General features: G+C 51.2%; 8 protein-coding genes across 8 annotated transcripts; 6 read left to right on the forward strand and 2 right to left on the reverse strand.

Moving 5' to 3' along the window:
* Positions 1-28: 28 nt before the first annotated feature.
* Positions 29-2675, forward strand: BDV14DRAFT_180352 (uncharacterized protein). The gene is made up of 4 exons (XM_073769903.1): positions 29-336; positions 388-481; positions 533-1801; positions 1850-2675. Exons 1-4 carry the CDS (start codon positions 95-97, stop codon positions 2612-2614), a joined length of 2370 nt encoding a protein of 789 aa, XP_073624373.1. The 5' UTR covers positions 29-94; the 3' UTR covers positions 2615-2675.
* Positions 2676-2710: 35 nt separating this feature from the next.
* BDV14DRAFT_123621 (uncharacterized protein) lies at positions 2711-3182 on the forward strand. The gene has a single exon (XM_073765951.1). The coding sequence runs from the start codon at positions 2745-2747 to the stop codon at positions 2994-2996; it is 252 nt and encodes an 83-aa protein (XP_073624374.1). The 5' UTR covers positions 2711-2744; the 3' UTR covers positions 2997-3182.
* Positions 3183-4578: 1396 nt separating this feature from the next.
* On the forward strand, positions 4579-6720 carry rho1 (Rho family GTPase RHO1). Its single transcript, XM_073769904.1, has 6 exons — positions 4579-4977; positions 5160-5227; positions 5299-5326; positions 5421-5618; positions 5673-5807; positions 5864-6720. Exons 2-6 carry the CDS (start codon positions 5160-5162, stop codon positions 6014-6016), a joined length of 582 nt encoding a protein of 193 aa, XP_073624375.1. The 5' UTR covers positions 4579-4977; the 3' UTR covers positions 6017-6720.
* A 140-nt stretch (positions 6721-6860) lies between these two features.
* Positions 6861-8321, forward strand: BDV14DRAFT_180362 (mitochondrial 54S ribosomal protein uL24m). Its single transcript, XM_073769905.1, has 2 exons — positions 6861-7327; positions 7416-8321. Exons 1-2 carry the CDS (start codon positions 6911-6913, stop codon positions 8154-8156), a joined length of 1158 nt encoding a protein of 385 aa, XP_073624376.1. The 5' UTR covers positions 6861-6910; the 3' UTR covers positions 8157-8321.
* Positions 8322-8443: 122 nt separating this feature from the next.
* On the reverse strand, positions 8444-10535 carry BDV14DRAFT_123754 (putative l-fucose permease). Its single transcript, XM_073765953.1, has 6 exons — positions 10106-10535; positions 9950-10050; positions 9674-9891; positions 9282-9626; positions 8980-9210; positions 8444-8910 (listed from the first exon to the last, which is right to left on the reverse strand). Exons 1-6 carry the CDS (start codon positions 10238-10240, stop codon positions 8519-8521), a joined length of 1422 nt encoding a protein of 473 aa, XP_073624377.1. The 5' UTR covers positions 10241-10535; the 3' UTR covers positions 8444-8518.
* A 560-nt stretch (positions 10536-11095) lies between these two features.
* BDV14DRAFT_180368 (calcium-transporting ATPase) lies at positions 11096-14735 on the reverse strand. The gene is made up of 5 exons (XM_073769906.1): positions 14458-14735; positions 14233-14390; positions 11854-14169; positions 11478-11800; positions 11096-11417 (listed from the first exon to the last, which is right to left on the reverse strand). Exons 1-5 carry the CDS (start codon positions 14573-14575, stop codon positions 11312-11314), a joined length of 3021 nt encoding a protein of 1006 aa, XP_073624378.1. The 5' UTR covers positions 14576-14735; the 3' UTR covers positions 11096-11311.
* A 3-nt stretch (positions 14736-14738) lies between these two features.
* On the forward strand, positions 14739-15593 carry BDV14DRAFT_180370 (uncharacterized protein). Its single transcript, XM_073769907.1, has one exon. It carries the CDS (start codon positions 14782-14784, stop codon positions 14983-14985), a length of 204 nt encoding a protein of 67 aa, XP_073624379.1. The 5' UTR covers positions 14739-14781; the 3' UTR covers positions 14986-15593.
* Positions 15594-15986: 393 nt separating this feature from the next.
* Positions 15987-17395, forward strand: BDV14DRAFT_203751 (14-3-3 adaptor artA-like protein; the record flags this gene model as incomplete). Its single annotated transcript, XM_073774354.1, has 8 exons — positions 15987-15998; positions 16173-16180; positions 16246-16292; positions 16357-16376; positions 16443-16454; positions 16542-16816; positions 16876-16963; positions 17042-17395. 8 exons carry the CDS (start codon positions 15987-15989, stop codon positions 17393-17395), a joined length of 816 nt encoding a protein of 271 aa, XP_073624380.1.
* Between the last annotated feature and the right edge of the window lie 388 nt (positions 17396-17783).

The raw sequence follows: 17783 nt of genomic DNA on the forward strand, positions 1-17783 counted from the left end.
GCCTACCGCAAGCCAGATCGCGGGGGACGATCATGAACATAGACAACTTCCTGGCCATTACATTGTGAGCTGGAGCTCACGGCCCTAAGATGCCATGCCGGAGAGCGATTCTTCTTCGGTAGACCCCGCGCAGCTTTCTTATCTCGCGATCTACAACCCCCTCCTCGGAACTACGGATGAGACGATTAAAGAGCAGATTGTCTTCTACACTTCCAGATCCAGTCTATTGCGGCGGAAAGACAGTTCTGCAGCAAGCGATGACAAGGAACCCAACAATGAGTGGAATGAAAGGTTGCGTCAGGTAGGCCTGGCGCAGGGGATGGTCACGTTCGCGAGGTAGGACTGTCATTGCGACAACGGTTGTTCTAGACTAATGCATTGTTGTAGGAACTTCTCCGAAGGGAAGGCAGTCGACTATGTCGAGACAGAGAAATCACAGATCGTTCTACACGAACTCGAGGAGAATTGGTGGATTCTAGCAGTACGCCTTTCTCATTCCTGCCACTATTTGAATAACCGCTGAGAACTACAGTCTGTCGATCTGACTCGATTGCCGGGCAACCCTGACAATGGATCCTCAAAGAAAGATGCCTCAGAGTCTTCCTTCCACTATTCTTCCAGAGAAATGACCACTCCGTCACTCTTGATCCAACAACTTCGCCGAGCGCATTCGATCTTCCTACTTCATCATGCTCCCGATCTCGACGCCCTATACGAAAGTGCTGGCAGGTCCGCATTTTGTTTATTTCTTGAGAACTTTTGGCTCAGATATGCGTGGAATTGGGAAGTTCTCCTCGGCGGAAACCCAGCTGTTGAGATCTACAATGGCATAAAGCTTTCCGCTGGAGGCGAGCTTGGTGTTGGGGTGGGTGAAGAGGAGTGGGGAAGCGGAGAAAGAGAGGTACTTGAAGACTTTATATCAAGGACCGACGGCCTTGTCGATCTGGTGGTGTCGCGCTTTGGTGACCCTCAGGATCCAAGCGAAGACTCTCAACCCTCCAGCAAGCCCGAAGGTGACGTCGAGAGCCGATGGCTTGGCTCTGATGCTTATCCACGACCCTCGGATGGTGTTGTATTCTCAGGCGTAGGGGCGATCACGAGACGCTCTGTTGCCTCTGTTTCTCAGTGGATGGAATGGATGTACAGACATGGTGCAGATGCTTACGGGGTCGGCACGAATCCAACTTCTCCGCGAAAGCGCAAACGGAGGAAACGACATCGTGCTGGCACCTCTGGCAACCCGTTTTCCTCTGACGCTGCACAGAAGCCTGTCCCGGATCGTACATTTCCCCCAGGCATACCTCCGCCATTGCTTACGACGGGTCCATCGGACTCTCAGGAAAAGGGGAATCCACAAACGAGTAATGAGAGCTCTCAAGAAGCGAATAGTCAGCCCGGTGATTGGATTGTGGCAGGCACGGAGGCCTTTGTGAAATACCTCACTCTCGGCTATGGCTCGTCTTGGAGCTTGTCAGGTTCACCAAGTAGGACATCCAGTCCACATCCTCAAGCCGAAGCATCACAGCTCGATGGTGGTTCAATTGAGGCAGGCAACTCGGCCTCCCAGAGACGCCCTAAAGGGTCTTCAATCTCGAAAGATGGTCCGCGACGCCAGAATACAGGTCGCTTTATTATCGGGCTGCAGGATGGTACAGCCGGCTCGGAGATTGTATTAGAAGAAACAGAGCCTTCAGATCTGACTGCCACCTCGACAGAGAAGATAGCAAAGAGGGTTCTGCACGTTCAGATGACGAATCTCCAGCAGGATTTTTCCGGACAGCTGCAGGCTGTCGTCTACGTGGTAAGTCCCATTCCATGTTAGCGACGCAACAAGTACTTACATCAACAGTGTAAACCCTTTGTATACACCTTCCTCTTTGAGCCTACGACGCCGTCGCTGTTCGAACCCTCGCTATATCACAGCATCCATCATCAGCTTGGCCCGCTCCAAAAGCCTCTCAGCACATCTACCTCGCCATCAACCGCAGCCTCCCGCATAGCCGACACTCCAGAGACTGGTACAAAATCCCAGCAACAACACCCAGTTTATGACCTTGTTTACGACCCATTCAACCTAACCATCCGCTCCTCCATCCCCAACATACCGGACCTCGTCTCCCACAACCATACCCTACGTCTCCCAACTTCCGCTACCATCTCCCGCGTCGAAACAATAAGTATACACCACCGCATCCTAACAACATACGTCGAAACCCGCTCCCGGCCCCTCGAGCTCGAACGAACCTGCAAGACAAGCCGCGGGTGGTGGATCGTCTGGGTCCGCGTTTCCGCTCCCCCACACGATCAGCAAGAGCTTTCCGAACCCGAGCCCGAACCCGATACAACTGGTGACAAGAAGGAAGGCGATAATAAACAAGAGGCCTTCATCATTCGCCAGGCGAGCGATCATGTCGGTGCTAGCTCAGGCCATACTCGGAACTCGAGTAGTATTGGTGGTGGGAGCAGCGGGGCGCGGTTCTTTCGGGATCTCGGCGGCGCATCGTCGCCGGGTTTGCCGACTTCGAGAATGGATCTTGCGCCGGGAAAGCTTGTTGAGGGGTTGGGGCTCGATGCGAGGAGGTATATTGAGAATTTGCTTAGTTTGAATAGATAGATTTTGGGTAGATTTCCATTTCTAGTTCTAACAATCGTTCAATAATGGAATGTGTTCACAGTTATTTGAAATCAGACGACAGACAGTACGAATGGACGTAAGGTGTCGTCAACGCAGATAAGCAGAGCTCATGACCACTACTTTCCAGGAGTACCGTACTTCTGGCTCTGTCAAGAGCCTCAGGCTGAATCTGACGGCGGCGCTGCACTGGCGCCCTTGGAAGTTGGAAGCCTTGCAGCTTCACAGCCTGCATACACGGCAACCTGTAAAGTGTAAGTTCAACTCCGTTTGGTGTGCACTCCTACTGTGGAGTATACTGCGTAAGAATGTTTGTTGTCGTACACGTGTCGGGCGACGGTATGCCTGGGGCTCAGCTAGATGAATTCCCACCTAAGTCCACAAGAAGGCTCCGTAGAACTGGTAACTGGGGTCAGTGCTCAAAAAGAAAAGGAGAACATGCGAGTCGGAAATGGAATTAACGCTGTTTGTTCAGCTGTGGATGAGGTGACGTTCGCTCCGGGGTACTTCTGTTGATAGTGCGGAATCTAGTCTAGCTTGTTACTATCTTTGCTCGTTGGATTCAGTGTATTTTTGGGACAGGGGGAATTCAAAGTTGCATCTGCTTGCACCGCCACGTATTATTTTTATGAGCTTGAGGATGGAACCTAAAGGAAAATACACTGATACAGAGACAACAGTTATCTGAAGCTGATAGCTGAAGCTCACAGGGTCGCTCTGGGCCCTTTCACCACGAATGCGTGTCGTCGTCAAAGCAACGAGGCGGTCGACCCTGCTAACTGGCCGGGCAAGCCGGGATAACAGTGAGCTTCTGCAGGCTCAGACTTGGCCCTCTCGTCATAGGCGCGTCGGACAGATAGTGGAAGGATGGATGGCTTGTTGTACCCTGGGGGATGCTTGTCATACAGCACGGTACTTGGTGAATGCCACATGGATAATTGGCTGGGAAACCGACAGCGCACTGCATCTGCGGGGTTAATAGTTGGAAAGTGATGCTCCGGACTGGCTGTCAGTGTCAAGATTCAAGAATGGAGGCTTTGGAGAGTCCACTGAGAGGTGACCGCACATGAAGCTGCCATTTCTTGGGAGCTGGAGGCTGGAGCATGAGACGCTTTAAGGTCCGGCACGGTCAGCTTCGAAAAAGGCAGTCTTGTCCTGTGGCCACTTGGCCTGGTGCCCACATTGTTCTGGCCACCGTGAAGAAGAAATGCGGACTTAAAAACACAAGGCATTTTGGCTGATTTAGTCGGAAAAGAAAGCATGACTGAACCCGGGTGATGCTCCTGCAGCTGCGCCTATCAGAATTGGGGACCGAGAGAACTGGGTATGGTATTAAGCTCAAGTGACAAGGTGGTTTCAGCTCAGCCTTTTCCACAGGCACAACGCTTCAACCGTTTTGTTCAACGCTGTCGTATTTTTTGGGAAGTTGCATGTTTCACATCGAAGGCTGGACAGAGAATCCGGGGACAGCCCTATGATTGAGGAAGAGAGTGTGAAATTGCGGTCCCATACTCGAAACTCCAGCTGTCTCGCATTCTATCACTGACCAAGCCTCAGCCTCAGGAGCCCGGAGCAGTGTCGTGATCGTTACCAATATTACATACGCGCGTGTATGACTCTGTACAGCCACTGTGGCTTGAAGCGCAATGTCAACTGGGACTAGGCACCAGGCAACAGGATCAGAAAAGGAGAACCAGAGAGCTAGTCTCCTATGCTTGTATTAATCTCAACAACATCATGGGGATTCAAAAGACGATTACATGTAGACAGCAAAGTAGAACCCGTGATGCTATTTCACATTATCTCGGTAACACCTCCGAAGAGATTTCATCATTTTCGTCATTCAGAGGAAAACAAACAAATTCCAGGGCCTCAGCCACATAGCTGCTGCGCCACCTTCATTGGACCTTGGTAACGTGGTATCACGGTATCGCGGTTGTTTGAGTGTTTCAGAGGCAGGCCCAGTGGACGACAATATTAAAGACTAATAATTTTCTTTCTTTTTTTTGCTCAGTAACCTTGAAAGAGTTAGCGACTTAAGGGGTCAGGCCGAATCTTATTGAGTGTAGAGCCGATAAAGCGTGGTCAGTGACAGAGGGCGACCTTGCTGCTTAGGGAGACTCAGTCAGTCTGGACTAACCACTAACCGCCTCTCTTTCCACCTCCTCACTCTCGCTCTTCCATTTATCAAGCACCCTCTCCTCCTCCGTCATCCTCCCTCCCCTGGGTCCCTTACACTGCCTATCCGAGCTGCTTTTCTGCTGCATTTTCTCTTCGATCGCTGAATCGTCTGCTCCGCCCTCTTAATCTCCTGATTCTGCGCCGCTGCGCTCAGCTGTTGCATCGTATGTGATAATAACCCTTTTCCCTCGAGTGTCTGACTTGTCCCTTTTTCAACCATCAACATCGTTTCCATCAACCATCCCCTCCTCAGCGACTCGCTCTCGCTGTTTGCCACCTCTACTGCTTCAGCTATCTCAAAAAGTGGATTTGTTTCGACCAGCTAGCTGATTTTCTTCGTTTCAAGATGGCCGAGATCCGCCGCAAGCTTGTCATCGTTGGCGATGGTGCCTGCGGTAAGACCTGTCTGTTGATGTAAGTCTACCCATACAACTCTGTGCTTTGTATTCCAAGCACCATTTACTGATATTATCGTCTCCTTGCAGTGTCTTCTCCAAGGGCACTTTCCCTGAGGTTAGCTCCGCCCGTCCACCGCTCCAATCGAGCACCGTCGATCTCTGCTCCTGGCCTGCGTAATGCTCAGTGAATCTAACAACAACATTCATAGGTCTACGTCCCCACCGTCTTCGAGAACTACGTTGCCGATGTTGAGGTTGATGGCAAGCACGTCGAACTCGCCCTTTGGGATACGGCTGGCCAGGAAGATTACGACCGTCTCCGTCCTCTCTCTTACCCCGACTCGCATGTCATCCTGATCTGTTTCGCCGTCGACTCACCTGATTCTCTTGACAACGTCCAGGAGAAGGTGAGATTCATGTTCCAAGAATAATCGGCCACCATCTTTCTAACAAATTCATAGTGGATCTCTGAAGTTCTTCACTTCTGCCAAGGCCTCCCCATCATCCTCGTCGGATGTAAGAAGGATCTCCGTCACGACCCCAAGACCCAGGAGGAGCTTCACAAGACCTCCCAGAAGCCCGTCGGCCCCGAGCAGGTATGATTTTCGAAAACGCTCGATACGCCAAAAAAACAAAGCTAACTGGTTCGCAGGGTGAGGAAGTCCGCAAGAAGATCGGTGCCTACAAGTACCTCGAGTGCTCTGCCCGAACCAACGAGGGTGTCCGCGAGGTCTTTGAGGCTGCCACCCGCGCTGCCCTCTTGACTAAGACCCACAAGAGCAAGAAGAAGTGCAGCATTCTGTAAATTAGTCTATTCCCCCACCTTCGCAAAGGTCTTTTTATGCGGAGATTATACGAACGGATAAGCGTCTCGATATTTGGCTGTTTATGTTTTCTTATCTTACAAGGGGCGATGGATTTGTCTGTGCGAGAGTGAGTGAGCCAGAGCCTGCCTGATGCAAATGTGGTTTAATATTCTCCATCACGGGCACATGAGCATCATGGGATGATCTGGCTGTGCAGTTGGTCGACCTTCTTCGTTTGCAGACTTCTTTTTCTAGGGAGGCGTTGTTATAACCTTGTGGGCTTTTCTCATTTTCTCTTGAACCGTTCTCTCCATAGCGCCCCTCGAGGCAGCTCGATACCCTCTGGCAAAGCGGCGCCTGTTCACCGGCAGAAGCGTTGGTCTGCAGTTTTACTGTAGGCCGGCATCGCAAGTGGTGCTTCTCTGCTTCCGCAGACCATTCTGGAGGGTGTTGATCAAGCAAGTTGGAATTTCGTGATCTGATAGAAGATTCCTATCTATGCCTTTCAGCAGATATTGCCTGGCAAAGCCTAATTACCTTATCCCTTTGTCTTAATTTTGGTTAAAGAGAATGCATGGAACTTCCTTCTGGTCTTCGATGCTCCAGCCCACGTGACAGCCTCGAGAGCTGGAAGTGCCAGCAAGCATAGGATGTTTCGCTTCAAATCGGCCAGTAAGCAGTAAACGAAGCCAACGGTCGCAAGGAACGAATAAATCATCTCTGTAGTTTGACGTGCTCAATGGCCTGTTCCTAGAAAGCCAATTCCACTAAAATCCGCACACGTGACCTCAAGTCCGCAATTTTCCCTCCCCGAGACCACCCCAGGACTATCAACACCGCCAGCCCATCCACAGTCAAAGCCACGCCATTGCCCGGCAAGGCCAATTTTCAAAATGCAAAAACTCGTGCGCCGCACCCAGCTAGCCCGCAACCAAGCACAACGCAAAGCCATCCGCGCCACGAAGAGCGAGAAACGCGCAGAGCTCCGCGCCAGCATCCGCGAGTCCTTCGCCTACAACCGCTATCACATCGACAATGTCCGTGCTGAACGCCTGCAGCGACGAGAGGACTGGATGAGGGGGCCGCTTGCTCCCCAGCGCGATGCTGGGTTCGAGGGCAGGTCGTATGGTGCGTTGCATCCGCGGGCTATGAGGCCGCCGGCTGTCCCGCAGCATCTCCGAAGGGAGTTTATCAATTTTGCTCCTGGGGATCGGGTGTGTATTATGAAGGGACGGGAAAAGGGGAGGATTGAGACTGTTTCGCGGGTTGATGCGGAGAATGAGACGCTTATTGTGAATAACTGTAATGCGGTATGTTATTCTTTCTCTCTCTTCTTGTCTATCTGGATTCAACTGGTTCTATTGAAGCAGTACTAATATGGATATTCTCTCCATACAGGCAGAAGTCCATTTCCCCGAATGGCTCACCGGAGCCCAGGGCAGCAAGGGCCCCTTCCAGACCGTCCCCCTTCCCATTCCCATGGACAACGTCCGCCTCGTCGCAGCCCTCGACGACCCAGCAACAGGCGAAACCCGCGACGTGCTAGTCGAGCACGTCCACTCCGGCGCCCCCTTCTTCGAGCGCGAGCACGGCGTCGAAACTCCAAAACACACCCGGTACATCGCAGGCGAGAACATCGAGATCCCCTGGCCGCGCGCAGACAAGCCCGAATTCAAGGACGAAGACTTTGATACGCTCCGTATGGAGGTTGAGACGCCAACTTGGGTGCCCTCGCTGCATGAGCCGCCTTTCCCGCCGAGTGTGCTGGATGAGCTGAGGAATAAGTTCTCTGCGTACCGGACACGGCATGATCCTGAGTTTGTGGAGGAGAAGAGAATGCAGGATCTTAAGAGGGAGTATCTTGCGTCTAGATCGTTGATGACGCCGAAGGGAGAGCTCATGGCTATGCTGCAGAAGAAGAATGCGGATGATTTGGCGGCTAGACGGAATAAGAATGGAAATCTGAAGCCTGATCGGGAGACGAAGTCGTTTATCGAGGAGTTTATACTACAGAATGGGTCTCCTATCATCAAGTCGAAAAAGGGCAAGGAGCCGAAGACGAAGAAGCCTGCGAAGGCTGCACCTACACAGGCGAGCATCGAGGCGGAGGGCACACCTGCTGAACAACCAATTGCGTAGGGAGTTGACTGGTTGAGTCTGCTTCTGAGCGCTTGTTGTCTTTTTGAATCTCTGCGGCTTGGCTTGTTCTCTACTTCTTGTGATGTGTTTCTATCTCTCTGGTGTAGGTATCTCTTGTATTATTGTATCATAGAATATGAATGTATAAATTATCGGTTGTTTCCACAGTATATATATCAACAGGGTAACACATTACTTCATAACCCGGTAACGGTAATTCGGGCCTGTGGAAGTATAGGGATATACTAGGAGGAATTCCGCGGAATGACCAAAAATATATTTCTTTGCTCACATTGATTGAAATCAAATCATAACTCATAACAATAACCACCTGCGCAACCCAAACACCCACAAATTGCCATCTACCCAACATGAACAACACTCCCCTTCTCCCCCAGCGCCTCAATATCCTTCTCCTCATGACCGCCAACAACCCCCTCATTCCCCTCCGTCAAACCAACCGTACTATCCCCAACCTTATCAACCGTCTCCCTATAACTCGGAACAAAGTTAACAGCAACAGCATAAGTCCAAGCAAGCACCATAAACATAGTAGGCACAATAAACGCAAAGCCCGTATCATTGCGCATATCAGCTACATGCGCTAGAAGCGGCGGGATTGCAGCGCCGCCGGACACGCCGCCGACGATGAAGCCTGAGCCGCGCTTATAGTGTCGGCCTAGACCGCGGATTCCGAGCGCGACGATGGTGGGGAAGCACACGGATTCGAAGAAGAGGGTTAGGTAGAGCATTGCTTTGGGGGACCCGTTAGTAAATCTAACTGGTTTGATTTAGGAGGGGGTAATTGGGCGAGGCAGCGTACCTATTCCGTTTTGCTTTTTCTGCGTGATTGATGCGGCGCAGAAAGCGACTACGCCTGAGAGGTAGGCGAGGAATACCCAGCGAGGCCTGATATATTTCATTAAGAAGGCGCCAGCGAATCGGCCGACTGTGAATGCTGCTTGGGCGCCAGCGAGATATTTTGAGCCGTCGGCTGCAGAGACCGAGGGCCAGGTCTCGGTTGCATAGTTGATAAAGTAGGATGCGATGGCGACTGAGAAGAATCTCAGGTTAGTCCTTTCATCTCTATAGAGCAGCCGGAGATACAGTATGAGAAGTGCTTACCCTGGGCACCGGTGTAAGTGAACTGGGCGAACGTAGCATGGAATAACTTATAGTGCTTCCAGAAGGGCTTATCTTGCTCGTCGACGTGCGTTGTTGAGACTTGGTATGCCATATCCTCGTCCGTTACTTCGGGGATGGTCGAGAAGAAGAAGACAACAGCCAGAGCAAAGACGAAGATTCCGATCGCAAGATATACCCACTGCACGCGTCTGAGAGCATTGACGTTGTCGTCGGTGTCGGTGAAGAAGACGTACGAGGCTAGGGCTGGTGCAACGACAGTGCCGATGCCATTGAAGGCTTGGGCGAGGTTGATTCGGATTTCGGCGTATTTTGGTGGACCGCAGACTGCACTTCTTAGTATAGGCTTAGTAAACGAACAGTGGGAAGATTACCTGCTAGGTACGGGTTTGCTGCAGTCTCAAGAGAACCAAGGCCGGAACCGATAACAAAAGTAGCTGCACAAAAGCCGCCGAAGGACTGGTTGAGACCGGCTGGCCACATACAAAGTGCCCCAATGCCATAGAGTACCAGACCGAAGATAAAGACAAGTTTGTAGCCATAGTGCCGGAGAAGCCAGTTCGCGTAGCCTAGGGAAGCAAGAGGATAGGCACTGGATTAATACTTAGTGTTCTGAGTGGGAAGATGTATAGGCATCTGGTGGTTAATACCCGAAGTATGCGGCTTGTAATCCTGAACTTCTCGTTCGTGTAATATGGAGTGTAGTCTGAAAGTGCTTGTTAAGGGTATCGAGCAGCCCATAAGCGAATCCCTGGTCATCCGAGTCAGATATATAATTGAAGTGGCTTGAATTTCTCGTAGCATACCCAAAGGAAGAAAAGTATGGTGACTAGAATTAAAGGCCACAGACTCTGTCGCAGGGTCAAAGTCGCCGCAGAAGTAGTCTTGCTATTGTCGATCCGCAACCCAGATCGGGTCTTCAAGAAGCGGAGGAACCCCATTTCGTCAATGAGACCGTAATCGAGTGACCTCGGGCGATCGAGAGGGTGTTATCCTGACAGCAGCAGTGCGACTGATTGTGCAGTACCAATTCCCCGCAAGAAAAAGACGAACGGTGTCAGAAAGCAAAGCAGCTGATCCCAGGACCCTTATGTAGCCCTGCGCTGGGCTTGTGCAACATCATAAGAGTAACTAGCTCAGGATGCTATCACCACCAGCATGCTTCCATGTGGGTGCAATTCTTGGGTCACCAATAGATTCGACGCAGCACATGGCAGCATGGGTCCCCTTCTCCTCATTTCCCTTCGTCTGGAACGCGGCCCTCGCAGTATGGGGTAGAATTGGGCTGTAGTCAGTTGGTCACCACTGGTGGAAGTGGATGATCGGTGGCACTAACCCCAGACATCCTTCAGCGAGCGACTCCATCCAGTCTGGGGAAGATCGCCGGCAAAAATCCACCACTAGAGCGAGCCGTTACATGCAGTGGCCTGACACGATCACACCCTGTCCAAGTATTGTGGGGTTTGTTGCCGGTTGACTGAGCGGTTGATCTCGGGGCTTTCTTGTGCTGGTTGGAATATCCGATATACCGATGCCCTCAAGGTGGTTGAAAGTGGCAGGAAACAATGTTTTTTCTGAAGACTCGGTTCGCCGTGAGATCTCCCGAAGGAACCGTTCCTCCCACAAAGTATCAGGAATCCCAGAGGAGAGGCAGTCGTATTCGCGGCAAATATGGCCCAATCAGATCATAAGCATCCAATTGAGCCTGAGCAGTCGGCTAAATCCATATTGAGAGGCGTCCTTGAAATATGGTATGAACGTTCTCGAAGAATGAGGACGCTAGGAGGTCGGCAATCCCAATCAGGCGACAAGCAACAACGCAATGGCAGGGTCTATTTGCTAGAACAATCTTCGATTCAAAATTCATTCTTCTCGGATATATATTCATCTACCATGATACATACACGCATAACTTGTCCAAAAAATAAAAAAGGACCAGATGTCGAGGCCCCAATGTCTAGATCTATCACAGAGACGCCCACTGACTCTGGAAGTCACACACCAAGCAAAATCTATGCCTTCTTCGGCTTCGCCACGCCATTCGACAACTCGACAGGGACGGTGACGGTAATGTTGTACAAACGACGCTCCACAACCTTCAGAAGCTCATCGATGAAACTGCCAAAAAACGTTAGTCTGTTATACTTGATAGTAACGGGGTGAAGTAAGGGCGCTCACATCACAGGGGCACTGATGGCCAAGACCGCCTTCCACTCGGTCCAGTTCAATGGAAGGATCGCGAACAGCCCTTGCAGGAAGGGAATGTATAGGATGGCAAAGTGGAGAGACATTGAGAGAATGATGGCGTAAACGAGCATCATGTTGTTGCGGAGACCAAAAGTGAGGAGAGATTCGCTAGACGAGAGGGCGTTCATCGCGTTCAGCATCTCAATCACTACGAGGATCGAAAGAGAAACGGTCGATGCAGAGCGCGACATCTCGTTGCCGAACATCTCACAGCCAATCTCCGAAAACTCGGTGGAGCATTTGTGGAAATGGCACTATCAGCCGATTAGTGAAATACGTCCGAGGAAAGACCAAGCGCCGGACTTACAAGTTGCCAGAAAGAGATCTGAGGGCCTTCAGGGTTGTAGAGAAACCACCAGACATAGCCAAAGACCGTAGCCGCACCAACATAGGTACCAATGACCATGTATCTGAAGAAGAGCCAGCCGCCAACAAGAGCTTCATCGCGCTTCCTCGGGGGCCGACGCATCACGTCGTGATCAGCGGGGTTGAAGGACAGGGCAGTGGCGGGTAGACCATCGGTCACCAGGTTGACCCAAAGAAGCTGAACGGGAACAAGAGCTTCGGGCATACCCAGGGCGGCGGTCAAGAAGATAGAAACGACTTCTCCAATGTTGGAAGAGATAAGGTACCGGATAAATTGCTGAGTGTTGCTGTAGATCGAGCGACCTTCTTCAACTGCAACAGTGATGGTTGCAAAGTTGTCATCCGCAAGAACCATATCAGCAGCGAGTTTAGCCACGTCAGTACCAGTACCCATAGCGACACCAATATCGGACTTCTTCAGAGCGGGCGCATCGTTGACACCGTCACCAGTCATGGCGACAACGTGACCAAGCGATTGCAGAAAATCGACAAGTTTGGATTTGTGAGCCGGTTCGGTACGGGAGAAAAGGGAAGCGTTCTTGACGGCTTCGAGCTGCTCGCTGTGGGAAAGGTTATCGAACTCCCTCCCAGTAAAGCTCTTGCCTTTAAGATCCTCGTCCTTGCCAAAGACGCCAATCTGACGGCAAATTGACTCGGCAGTGTTGGGGTTATCTCCAGTAATGACAATCACGCGGATACCAGCTTCGGCACACTTCTTGATTGAGCTGGCGACCTCCACACGAGGAGGGTCAAGCATCGCAACAAGGCCAATAAGAGTCATCTTCTGTTCCAGCTGGGAATATTCTTCAGTTGTTGTGGCTTTGCGGACAAGAGGGTTCGAGGCAACATCATCAACGCTCGCCAAGGCAATAACACGAAGACCGCGGTTGGCGTATTCCACAACCTCAGCAGACAAGAGATCAAAGTGAGCCTTGGTCATGTTAACACGGGAGCCATTTGATCCAAGAAGAACCTGGGAACAACGGTCGAGGATGGATTCGGGTGCGCCCTTGACAAGGAGTTTTTGATCACTTCCGGTACCAACCAGAACAGACATGCTCTTGCGGTCGCGCGAGAACTCATAAGTGGCCTGCAGGGGCAGTTTGTCCTCGTAGTAGGCGCTCGAAGCGTGCAGTTTCTGCGAAGCAGGCAAGCTGAAGAGCTTACCGTTGGTGGTCGCATCCTCGGTACCAATCTTCTCAACAAGAACACGCAGGGCCCCTTCAGTGGGTTCACCAATGCACGAGAATGTGCCAGATTTCTCATCGTGAGCAATTGCAGCGGCATTGCAAAGAGCCATGACCTCGGTCATTTGTCGTACGGTGGAAGACGAGGCAGCCAAGTTGGTAACAACCTTGCCGTTGGAAGAGAGGTTGCCCTCCGGTGCGAAGGTTGTACCTTCAACATCAATGACGTCGACGTTGGTTCCAAGCTGGCTCAAATAGACAATCTTTTCCACACTCATTTGGTTTGTAGTCAAGGTTCCTGTCTTGTCAGAGCAAATGACGCTGCAGCTTCCAAGAGTCTCAACGGAAGGCAATGAGCGAACCACGGCATTCTTTTGGGCCATCTTGCGAGTACCAAGAGCCAAACAGGTGGTGATGACGACGGCCAGACCTTCCGGAATGGCGGCCACTCCGAGGGAGACAGCAATCTTCAGGTAGTAGATAGCACCCTTAGCCCAGCCACCGTGGGAGGGATCATTGAAGTGTTCGAAGTTGATGACCCAGACGAGAATACAGATGACGGTGATGACCTTCGCGAGCATGTCACCAAAGTCGTTGAGCTTCTGCTTCAACGGGGTTGGCTCCGAGATTTGAGAGGTAATACTCTCGTGGATATCACCAATTGCAGTTGATGAACCAGTCAAGGCAACAATAGCCGTGGCATTTCCGTTGACAACGGTGGTACCAGAGAAGAGCATGTTGATTTGATCCTGCTTGACAGCCTGCTTGTCATTGACCGCACGAGTGTCCTTGCCGACACTCTCACTTTCACCAGTCAGGATAGCTTGATCAACGCGGAAGCTGTTGCTGTGGATGGCAAGAAGTCTGCAATCGGCCGGGACGCGGTCTCCAACTACAACATGAACAATATCTCCAGGTACCAAGTCCTCGGCCTTGATGCGCTGAACCGCACCATCTCGGACAACCTTAGCCTCGTTCGCAGAGTATTCCTGTAGAGCTGCAATCGCCTTCTCGGCGCTGCTTTCCTGGGTTACGCCAACAATCGCATTGAGAATGAGAATGGTCAAAATCTAGTGGCGCGATACACGTTAAAACCAAACTTCAAAGAGTACACAAACTGGACGAATACGTACAACTGCGGGGTCGACAAAGACAGTCCAATCGTCGCTATCTTCGAAAAGAGCCAGTACAAAAGAAACAGCCGCAGATCCTAGGAGAATCAGGACGAGCTGGTCTTTGAATTGTTCGAGTATGAGTTCCCATAGAGGGGTCGGGGGTTCTTCCGCGAGAGCTAGCGAATAAGAAAGACAGATTAGTTTATTGGGGCGCTTTTCCTTCCTGCTGAACATATAACTCACCATTTGGGCCATACTGTTGCCGTGACTTTGAGGCTTGGGCGCTAGACAAACCAGCGCGCTCAGTAACGTCGAAGTGTTTCAGCACCTCCGACGGCGAGAGAAGGAAAGACTGCTCCATGGCCGACTATAAAGACCTAATAGTTGACCAAGACCGGCGAGCAGAGGGAAGAAAAAGAGCGGAGAGGAGGGTGAAGAAGGAAGAATTCCGGACCTGAAACTCAAGGCAGGACAGGTGGCCGGAGCGATAGGTACCGTGAATTAGTGAGCGCCGGGGCGGCGGCGGAGGTTGGAGAATCCCAGTCGGGAAAGATCTAGAAGACAAAAATGGACCCTGGAGGCAAAACTACTTGTATCTACAGTCCAGTCACATTGACGGCAGACCTGGCTTCTATTTTATTAGATATTATCATGTTGCTGCAAATATTTCTGCCGATGGGATTCACCGACCTTTTCACCAGTGCGTACATATCCCTGAGCGCGATATGTACTATCATTCCTCCAACTTCACGGCAACGCGCCAGGCACTAAACGTGTTCTTTTCTAAGCCGGGTAACTGCCGGTACCAAACTACAGGGCTGAACAGTTTGTTACCCAGACCTGGTCCATGCTTTTTGATGTCTCCAGCGTCTTAAACCAACTATCAAGAACAGATTGCAGCCTGCCATATTGAGCGTCTATTTGGGCTTGTCCCTACCCGCGCCAACAGCTTTCTCGAACACATTTCGTCTGAGAATATATGTCCATCTCATCCCTTACTGTATTCAAAATGGTTATACCATTACCAGATCGTCCGCAGGTGCTGCAAGAAATGCTGATGCCTTGTAGCAGATCCACTACCAAGACAAATCAAAGTGGTTCTCAACACGGTCAAGACCAGTAGGCGCATTTAGAAAGATGACCATGATGAGCTTGTGGACTTCTCGATGGGTCGAATTCCACGATATGCCGCTGAACTGCGTCAGGTTCCAGCCCTGCAGGACATACGTAGTCTTCAGTAGCCCTGAGATGTAGAAGACTGCACTGTACTTCTGGTATGAGTGACGCCCCGTAGACGACAACTGAAATGAGATCGTCAGCGTGATGCTACCCAGCACTCTGCCTGTTGACGTCGTGTTCCACTATTTCTTCTAGTAGCCCAGGCTGCTTGAGGAGGGTAGACTACAAGGATAGACAAAAACAAAGGATCAAAGGCGATATCATGTGATGCTGTCATGTGATAAATTGTAGACATGTCATGTGCCATTCTTTTTGCCTCAGGCACAAGCCCCTCATTGCGGCGCAGGAGCAAACAGAGCAAACACAAACAAATGAATGGGCAGCGCCTTTCTCGCTAAAGCTGGACTGGACTGTCTGGCGGTCGTCACCTCACCGTTGTTCCATCGCTGTACGATCGCATCTGCCAAACTCTCTCGTCATCTCTGTTGCTTCTGTGCTTCTTGCTCTCTCCTTCGCTTCTTCAGCCTCATCTATCTCTCCTCGACATCTCCACCTGCCTTCTTTACTTCCCAAATCCTCTCTAATCGTTCACCATGACTTCTGAGGTATGTTATGCTCGGCCCAACCCCTCCCCCGTCCGGTGTTATCAGTCCAGCACGAGCACCATGATGTTATCCCGTGCCTTTGCCCTGCATCCTTGAACCCTCTTAGCTATGCCTTGGACAGTTTCTTTTCATATGGATTTGCTCGTTTAACTAACAATATTCTGCTTGTTACAGCGTGAGAAGTAAGGGTCTAGACTTCTAGATGCCCCAGATAAGCCTTGTACTAACATTCGTCCTCCTTCTCTAGCAAGACATTTCTCGCCCGCCTTTGCGAGCAGGCCGAACGTTACGATGGTAAGATATCACTCTCTAGCCGTTGCTAGTTGTGTCCCCAGTGCTAATTAGCGTCCCGCTACAGAGATGGTCACGTACATGAAGGTGAGTTGCTAAGCGCCCACTATGATTCTCACATACAATGGACATCGCCACTAATATATTCAATAGGAAGTCGCCAAGGTATGCATCCTTCGATATCGGAGCCCTCGATACTTTTATCCCTAATAACACTGCCTGTCGCGTTCCGAATAACTGACGTGGTCTCAGATCGGAGGCGAACTTACTGTCGACGAGCGTAACCTTCTGTCTGTCGCTTACAAGAACGTTGTCGGTACCCGACGTGCCTCGTGGCGCATTATCTCCTCCATCGAGCAGAAGGAGGAGTCCAAGGGCTCTGAGCAACACGTTGGCATCATCCACGACTACCGCCAGAAGATCGAGACCGAGCTGGAGAAGGTCTGCCAGGACGTTCTCAACGTCCTGGACGAGACCCTCATTCCCAAGGCCGAGACTGGCGAGTCCAAGGTTTTCTACTACAAGATGTACGGTTCCATTTATCCATAATAGTACGTGAAGGGCTAGCGACTGATTCTAAGAACAGGAAGGGTGACTACCACCGCTACCTTGCTGAGTTCGCCTCTGGCAGCAGACGCAAAGAGGCCGCTACTGCTGCCCACGAGGCTTACAAGGTAAACTTTTTTTTTTTTTTTTTTTTTTTTTTTTTGGAGACATTGCTTCGGACACTAGACACTAATCACATGTGACAGAACGCTACCGATGTCGCTCAGACCGAGCTTACTCCCACTCACCCCATCCGCCTCGGTCTCGCCCTGAACTTCTCCGTGTTCTACTACGAGATCCTGAACTCTCCCGACCGTGCCTGCCACCTCGCCAAGCAGGCATTCGATGACGCCATCGCCGAGCTCGACTCTCTCTCCGAGGAGAGCTACCGTGACAGCACTCTCATCATGCAGTTGCTGCGTGACAACCTCACTCTCTGGACCTCATCCGACGGTAACGAGCCCGAGAACGTCTCCGCCCCTAAGGAGGACAAGCCTGAGGAGGAGGCCGCCGCCGCTCCCGAGGAGAAGCCTGAGGAGGCCAAGGCCCCCGAGTCGTAAGCACGGTAACCCGTCAATTTACTTCTTTGCTGTATCAAAAAACCGTGTTATGTGCTCGGCGTTCCGTCAGGGACGGTCGACTTACCCCCCTTGATAGTTGTTTTGCGAAGGTCTGTTTTAGCTGTGTGACAGGTTTGGACCGGCATTTATCTTCCACTTGTTCGGGATTATCTGGGTCAACCAGCGGAGTTTGACGTTCGGAGAGCGGAGGAAAGGGGCGGAGTGGACTTATCTAGCTCTCTTTTATTCTCTCTTTTTTATTCCCACCCCAGCAAGATACAATGTGTTAGTTCACGTCTTTCCACTTATCGTCTTCCACTGCTTCCCACTTGCCCCTTTCTCCTCGTCGTTTCCCATACTACCGAAGCCTTAGGCTTCGCATATTCGA

The sequence above is a fragment of the Aspergillus stella-maris genome, assembly GCF_047715825.1.
Source record: "Aspergillus stella-maris strain CBS 113639 unplaced genomic scaffold BDV14scaffold_64, whole genome shotgun sequence".
NCBI lineage: Eukaryota > Fungi > Ascomycota > Eurotiomycetes > Eurotiales > Aspergillaceae > Aspergillus > Aspergillus stella-maris.

Excerpts from the sequence above, each read along its gene's own strand:
- BDV14DRAFT_180352 (XM_073769903.1), top strand. The coding sequence starts at position 95 with ATGCCGGAGAGCGATTCTTCTTCGGTAGACCCCGCGCAGCTTTCTTAT. Across the intron at positions 482-532 it reads AGAATTGGTGGATTCTAGCA|TCTGTCGATCTGACTCGATT; the intron begins GTACGCCTTTCT and ends TGAGAACTACAG. Across the intron at positions 1,802-1,849 it reads TGCAGGCTGTCGTCTACGTG|TGTAAACCCTTTGTATACAC; the intron begins GTAAGTCCCATT and ends TTACATCAACAG.
- BDV14DRAFT_123621 (XM_073765951.1), top strand. The coding sequence starts at position 2,745 with ATGACCACTACTTTCCAGGAGTACCGTACTTCTGGCTCTGTCAAGAGC.
- rho1 (XM_073769904.1), top strand. The coding sequence starts at position 5,160 with ATGGCCGAGATCCGCCGCAAGCTTGTCATCGTTGGCGATGGTGCCTGC. Across the intron at positions 5,228-5,298 it reads GGTAAGACCTGTCTGTTGAT|TGTCTTCTCCAAGGGCACTT; the intron begins GTAAGTCTACCC and ends GTCTCCTTGCAG. Across the intron at positions 5,327-5,420 it reads CCAAGGGCACTTTCCCTGAG|GTCTACGTCCCCACCGTCTT; the intron begins GTTAGCTCCGCC and ends CAACATTCATAG.
- BDV14DRAFT_180362 (XM_073769905.1), top strand. The coding sequence starts at position 6,911 with ATGCAAAAACTCGTGCGCCGCACCCAGCTAGCCCGCAACCAAGCACAA. Across the intron at positions 7,328-7,415 it reads TTGTGAATAACTGTAATGCG|GCAGAAGTCCATTTCCCCGA; the intron begins GTATGTTATTCT and ends CTCTCCATACAG.
- BDV14DRAFT_123754 (XM_073765953.1), bottom strand. The coding sequence starts at position 10,240 with ATGGGGTTCCTCCGCTTCTTGAAGACCCGATCTGGGTTGCGGATCGAC. Across the intron at positions 10,051-10,105 it reads CCATACTTTTCTTCCTTTGG|GGATTCGCTTATGGGCTGCT; the intron begins GTATGCTACGAG and ends TCGGATGACCAG. Across the intron at positions 9,211-9,281 it reads CACTTACACCGGTGCCCAGG|TCGCCATCGCATCCTACTTT; the intron begins GTAAGCACTTCT and ends GATTCTTCTCAG.
- BDV14DRAFT_180368 (XM_073769906.1), bottom strand. The coding sequence starts at position 14,575 with ATGGAGCAGTCTTTCCTTCTCTCGCCGTCGGAGGTGCTGAAACACTTC. Across the intron at positions 11,801-11,853 it reads AGATCTCTTTCTGGCAACTT|TGCCATTTCCACAAATGCTC; the intron begins GTAAGTCCGGCG and ends ATCGGCTGATAG. Across the intron at positions 11,418-11,477 it reads GCCATCAGTGCCCCTGTGAT|TTTCATCGATGAGCTTCTGA; the intron begins GTGAGCGCCCTT and ends GTTTTTTGGCAG.
- BDV14DRAFT_180370 (XM_073769907.1), top strand. The coding sequence starts at position 14,782 with ATGGACCCTGGAGGCAAAACTACTTGTATCTACAGTCCAGTCACATTG.